General features: G+C 32.2%; 2 protein-coding genes across 2 annotated transcripts; both read right to left on the bottom strand.

Moving 5' to 3' along the window:
* Positions 1–446: 446 nt before the first annotated feature.
* On the bottom strand, positions 447–1,294 carry LOC105620012 (mpv17-like protein). The gene is made up of 3 exons (XM_012201523.1): positions 1,037–1,294; positions 772–903; positions 447–707 (listed from the first exon to the last, which is right to left on the bottom strand). Exons 1-3 carry the CDS (start codon positions 1,292–1,294, stop codon positions 447–449), a joined length of 651 nt encoding a protein of 216 aa, XP_012056913.1.
* Positions 1,295–3,490: 2,196 nt separating this feature from the next.
* LOC105619903 (transcription factor E2F5-like) lies at positions 3,491–6,215 on the bottom strand. The gene is made up of 7 exons (XM_012201419.1): positions 6,108–6,215; positions 5,651–5,760; positions 5,187–5,457; positions 4,621–4,838; positions 4,253–4,362; positions 4,113–4,160; positions 3,491–3,597 (listed from the first exon to the last, which is right to left on the bottom strand). The coding sequence occupies exons 1-7, from the start codon at positions 6,213–6,215 to the stop codon at positions 3,491–3,493; spliced, it is 972 nt and encodes a 323-aa protein (XP_012056809.1).
* Between the last annotated feature and the right edge of the window lie 1,023 nt (positions 6,216–7,238).

The raw sequence follows: 7,238 nt of genomic DNA, 5'->3' as shown, positions 1-7,238 counted from the left end.
TATATATATATATATATATATATATATATATATATATATATATATATATACACATACATATACACACGACACGCACTCACGCACGCACGCACGCACGCACGCACGCACGCACGCACGCACGCACGTACGCACATACACACGCACACACACGCGCGCGCGCGCGCACACACACGTCATCAACAATTGATGTTTGTCTAATTATATTGTCAATTACGTCATTTTCACTTAAAAAATTTAGAGATATACTTTCAATTCTTTTAAGTTTCAATATTATCAATTATTACACATTATTCATGTATAATAATACATACATATATTCCTATAAATGTAGGTAATAGTTTTGTACTGTGAATATCACAGATAATCATATTATGTGAATTGCATCATAAAGTATAAATATTGCTTCCAATTGCACGTATGTACAAATAAATTAATCTAACGGCATGTCAGTTTCCTAACACTTTTCGTAGTAGAGGAATCTGCATATGATTGGCTCTTTCGTTGGTTTGCGCTTTACTTTCTGATATTATCTTGGGATTAACATTGGTAATGCTAATCGGCTCCTTTTGTTTGGCTTCAAGAGATTTCATATATGCAAGAAAACACGTCCAGATCAAGCTGCATATACTGACATATACTACACGATTTCGCTCTGGAATTAGGATGAAATTGATAGTTTGGAGAATTGGCCAAACGCAAATAGCAATCTAGAAAGAAAATAATTTCGTGTTAATTTCAGACTTGAGAATACATCTATCGAGGATATGATACCTTGTATGTTGGCCAAAATTTAATTTTGACCTCGTCAATGCATTCCGAAATTGGCTTTAATTCAAGAAGACTCATGCCAAAGAAGAAGGAACACATAGCTGCAGGACCATATGTGACTTGTTCAATCAAAGCCTGCGATTATTATTCAATTATTTCATTGTTAGTTAATGTTTATTGAGCTGTTTTTTATTTCCATGAATAAATTAATTTATCATACAACAATATTGAATAACATAAATTATTCAATTTTCGTTAATGTGTACACCTTAGTGATCGCAGACTTTAAATCCGCTTTCGGCCAGAAGTGAGATGCGCATTTCAGCCAGCAGTATAGTGTAGGCGCTACATAAAGACCACCGAATAGACTGAATCGCACAGTTTCCATGTAATTAAATTCTTCTTTGCCCATTATCTTCTGTTGCAAAAAATTTCCAGTTGGCCATATAATTGAATAAGACGCCATACCTCGAATAATAGGATACTTTTGCGAGATCTCACGAAATTTTACGAATATGATCCTCATTTTCGGTGCTTAGGCTGCAAAAATAAATATTTGTAAATAAATATTTGAAATCATTATTTTTACTGTATTCATAAAAAATTATAAAATCAATATTACATTATTGAGATATATATACTATATGATAGCTAATTCTAAATAAACTTTGATTTTCAAACAGACCCGGACCTGGAAATAAAGGGGATAAACATTATCGATCGTCAATATAAAAATATTTATATAATTTTTATACAAAATATATTATACAAAAAATATATTATACAAAATATAATAATTATTTAAACTCATATTTTATTATTATTTATACAAACGTTTTAAATACTTAATGCAACACTGTCAATACATAGTTACATAAATTTATTATTAAAATTTATTATTAAAATTTCAATAATCATACAGATTTCTAAAGTTCATAAATTTTTTGTATTTTACTAAAATCAAATTGGAATTCGATAAAAAAAAATTTTTTTAATAATTTTTAAATAGTGCACTAAAATTATGTATCCAGTAATATCTGAATGCATTTCAGGAAGATTGCATTTACTTTGGAATTTAATGTTTAATTTGGAAAAAATAGTAGTTTTCGAAATTAATATTCTACATGTAATTTTAGAGCATTGGTATAACCACTCTCTTGTTTTATAAATCTTCAATTAAATCTTAATCATCTTAAATCGACGATTCCAGTCGACAGAATTAGAGCAAAACTTCAAGCTAAATAATTCATCATTCCTGATTATTCCTTATGATACAAATACACTACTTCTTTATCTCTAATCTTTCATGTTAACAAATATTTTTATTTACGTAATTTCTATTACCGTAAATTCGTTATTTGATAAATTAATTGTAGATTAATTTAATCGGAGTTTGATCGAAATCATCTGTAACGTGACTGTAAACAATTGATTTATTTTTTAAAAACTCCCATATAGCAAGAGTTTCACAACTTTCATGATGCATTACGTCATAATTGTCGTTTCATGAGGCATGGTTGCGCTATAATAGGTTACCTTCCGTGGCGTCACAGAGGAACGGACGTAGAGGTATCGAATGGTGCGATGCTCCTTGGAAAACGCTGCGTTCGATTTTGACAGACTGCGTGCGTATGCGTCGCCGAACTTGATGGACCGTTGCATCTGGAGATCTCGCGTGATTCTCGCTACGACTGACTTGAACGACTGACCAGATTGACTGCAATCAAATGCCTCCCCCCGATCTTCGACGTTGACGGAACATGTGTGACGACAGCTGGCGATGACGAAATCAGTCGATCCATTCTTATCTGTCCTTGGTATACGTCATCCGTCGATACATGTACTTTTTTGTTGAATCGCGTTGCACAGTCATCGTTTGCTTGTTGCGTAGCTTTCTGGTAATACAGAACTCGAGAGGAATCGATAATATTGGTATCCCACAATAGTGGGATGTGTATGCATATATAATCATAAAAAACGAAATGTTGAGTTTTTGCAGTCATATATTCAGACGATATAATCGGACATGAGAACTGTATTATAAAATACAATTGACTTGATCTTGCAATAAAGATATACTGTACATAAACTAGAACTATGCGTTGCTAGTAAAGATCCGAATATAATCAATAAAATATTAAAAAATTTCGAGTGAGCGCGTACAAATACGTTAAAATACATTCATTCTAATCACATTGCCTTTTATAGAATACATCAGGGATATGTGCATGTAAGTTCTTACAAAAATCCAATATTTAAAGGCTTGCTTCATAACATCGTGCATTGCAATATATAGAAAATTTTATTCATTTTGATTGTACGCATTCATCAGTGTTTTTTCTTAAATGGACAATTATTACAAAGAACAATTATATATTGTCATTGAATAATGTTTATGAAGCAAACATGAAGCCAAAAAGCTACAAGGATAATCTCTTTAAATCTTTATAAAAAATGTCTTTAAAACTTTGAATTAGCTTAGTAATGTATCAAATAAACAGCGGTCAGAACAGGTTGTATATCTTCACAATATCTCGTACTAGTTTTTCGTACTTTTAATAATAAAAAAATACTGTATATTCTCAATGATCGTGATCCATTAATTTCCCTAAAATTATATGCACAAATTCTCAATGATTTTATCAGATTCTTCTGATCAACTTTGAATGCTGTTGGCACAGTCTCCATTTCGGATATTGAAGCTACGTCAACTCAACACTCATTATGTCGTAATGTCGAATAAATCACAAACACCTTCGTTCTCACTAAGATTGAAATGATAATCTTTTTCCCCAGGGGGTGGACTTAATCTCATCAATGGTCCACAAACTGCAAATAAAATTCATATAAACATATTATACAATATGATTGACTATTAAGGTATATATGTATAAAAGAAATATAAGTATTTCTAGTATTTATAACCCGATCTCTTAAATTCAAGATTGCTTCAAGCTTGATAATCTCAATTTTAGTCTATAATTATTTGGGCCTTTTTTGGCACAAGCAAAATTTCATTTTCAAATTTCTTCAAAATAAAAAAAAGCAAAATCTAGTTTCTCTTCTGAATATTATGTAACATCGATTTAATAATGTAACAGAAATGTTGAAAAATAACCGTAGACATTTCTACATTTCTACATTTTTTGAGAATCTAAAATAGTAAAAGAAATTTGAGCTGAACCAAAAAGACCCAGATTACAGATAGAAGAAATAAAAATAAGATTACAGACAACAAAAAGTTAAGATTCCATTCAGCAAAGGAAATGACCGTACAGTCTCGTACTTAAGACAATTTTGAATAATTAATCAAATTATGAATAACGGTCCAAGAATCGACTTACAGTCAGAATACAATTGATCAAGAAACTCCAAATCTCTTTGGACAATATCTATAATTAAAAATAATTAAAAACATAACTTAAAAACTTTACATTGTAATAAATGTAACAAATTAATGTAAATTAAGATAAAATAAATTTACCTGCGGTGCTTACATCACGTAAGACTATTTTAGCTTCTATTAATTCCGAATCTTCTTCTTCTTCATCATCAGTTAATATCGGATCTGGTTTAGTACTGTTTTTTGGTGGCCTAAATTGGTTGAAATAAATTATATGTATTCCAATACAACTATAATTTTGAGAAATATATAAAAATATAAATATATATAAAAGTGTGCATTTTGTACCAAATGAATAGTTCAAACTTAATAACTATTCATCCCCCTTTACAAAATCATTTGGCAATTGCCAATTATACTATTTGCTCTGTGCAGATCAGGAATATTATTTTATTATTTCTGACACGATTAGAGCATACATAGATTTATGTCTTTTTTATATTGCTTACCTTCCAACTTTCCTCTTTGGTTTAACAGTAACTTCCTCTTTCTTCTCATCTTCATTTCCGCGCTTTGTACCCTTTATCTCTTCTCGTAATCTCATTTCTAACACTTTATTATCATAAGTTTTAGCTAATTCAGGTTGGACCATATACACTTTAATTTCTCCCAAGTTACTTTTCAGAGTCATGTTATAATTTATCACTGTATCCTCTTGCATGACAGTCTGTCAAATGTAAAAAAATAAGAATATGAAAGATAAATATATACCAATATAATCTGTATCAAATATTTTCTAGCATGGAATATTGGATAATTCAGGTTTAAAGCAATCAAGCAACAGATCTGAATTTGATTCCTAGATTTGTTGTCTGTTATTTCTTGAAGAAGACTGAAATTTCCAAAAATAATATCATAATAAGTTAAAAACAAGATTAATCCTCCAGGTTGATGTTTTTTCACAAAAATTGCAATTATAATGCAATAAAATCAGTTTGGAAGTTTAAATCTACCAGGAATTGCAATGAAGTAGAGCAAACATTTTTTAGATATCTATCTAGATCTATTCAAATACCTTCAAAACATTTGGTACTGTTATTTCCATGTCTGGAGGACCCTGTATTCCTAGTACAAATTGATCCACAAAATTTTCTTTAACGTCTTCGTATGTGATATATGCATATTTCTTATTTATATTATCATCTTTTATATTTTTTATGCTTTGCTGAATCCATCGGGTATGGGTATCCAACAGCTGTTCGTGATCCTCCAATTTGCTGATCTCTTCCTTTAGATCTGTCAGTTTTTCGCCGACTTCCTGTGTATTGCAGCCAGGTCCTGCACCCCTTTGAACACATTCACAAAGTAATAGCGTATGTCACAGGAAAGAGATAGCAGTGTTAGAGTGAGTTACATTTGTACAAATTTTTCAAGCCTGTTGATTGACTATAGAATAAAGAGATCCGAGAACCTCTCTGTCCCGCAGCCTTTGTCATAAGACAAAAATGAAATATCTTTAAAAACAGGAGTGGCACTTACTTCCATTGAATGCTGTTCTTGCTCTTCTTCTCTATAAGACCAATACCTTCAAGCACATTGGTAATGTCATAGATGCGCCGTTTCTGTCGTACCTCCAGAAGGTCTGCGGCCTGTAAATGTTCATGAGCTGTCAGTCATGTTGTAGATTAGCAGCTTCGGTTAATCATAGAGGCGCCCTATTGAGAGTTCCGCAATTCTTATAGGTTAAGGTAGGATCGCGTGTTAATGACATTGCAATGCTATCGGCGTGTCGACATACCAAGCATCAGCTCTTGGCTCTGCGGCAAAGGGCGGTAACGGCCACGTAACCGGGGAACGTTCGGGCATACGGACACGATTCCTTTGCCGCGCACTTCTTTCAAAATTCCCGCAACCTAAGTATGACGTGTACGGCCGCGGTTACTTAACCTAGTAAGGTTAACTTTTTCGAAGCCATCACGAGATCTCGAGTACTCACGACTTTCAAATCCAGCACGCCGTCCTTCGCTTTCTGGAGTAAAGACACGAAACGAGTAGTCAGCAATCCTAGCGACTTCTCGAATCGGCTTTGTTGATTATCTGCCATTATCTCGGTCGTTGCGAAAATTTTCAAAACTTGCTAGTCCCTTCGAAATTGCCGCAACGCCACGGACGCCATCCTATCGAGCGCCTAACGGCTATTCAAATATAAGCGCGTGTCTGCTGTTGGTAACGAATTAAACGAAATTTCAAATATCTGATAAATCGCAGCAGTCGTAGGCTGCATTCTGGGAGTGCGCTATCAACGCTATTTGTGTCATACTATATCCTTGTTTAATGGACGATGAAGATAGAATTGACACAAATAGTGTCTCCTCAGACCCAGCCAGAAACATCAGAGAAAATCCTAACAGTCTAAAGTCTTATGTTCACGATACTAGAAATTGGTGGATCTCTATCCGAGATCTTGGATAGAGAAAAAATTAACAATCATATTTGAACAATTTGATCACATGATCATTGCGATTAGTTAATGCTTTCTTTATCCGAAGTCTTGGATTGATTTCTAGCATCGACACAAGGCTTTAAGTTTTGAATGGACCCACACTTTAGATGGGCGCATTTATCGGCGGTGTACAAAATCCGCAAATTAAATTATTCATAATCATGGATATTTTTTTTTACACGAGTATTTTTTTAATGTGAATATGTTCATTCTAAAGTTGGGTTTGCTCTGGATAAATATATACCCATGAAAGTAAGCGGATAAAAAATAAATTCGAGTACAATAAAAAAATTTATTACTTATTCAGGATTTACGCTTGCAGTAATGTCTAATTAACAAAGGCGAATTTATTTTTTTTATATAACTAGAAAAAAATTATCATTTAATTTTTATTATCACGTATTATTACCTGGTGTATCAATATAATCTGTTTTTTATATTTATATTTAATAAAATGCACTTATAAAATATTTATAAAATAAATATATTTATAAATATTATGTATATATATATATATATATATATATATATATATGAGCGCGAGTGTAGCAGACAGTGTACGTGATCTAGTATAATTAAAATTAATTAGAGCTATTCTTAGAGAATCTCGTAGTTCGATCGCTA

The sequence above is a fragment of the Atta cephalotes genome, assembly GCF_000143395.1.
Source record: "Atta cephalotes unplaced genomic scaffold scaffold00023, whole genome shotgun sequence".
NCBI classification, from domain to species: domain Eukaryota; kingdom Metazoa; phylum Arthropoda; class Insecta; order Hymenoptera; family Formicidae; genus Atta; species Atta cephalotes.
The sequence above is the reverse complement of the archived record's forward strand: the minus strand, read 5'-3'. Positions and strand labels throughout refer to the sequence as shown.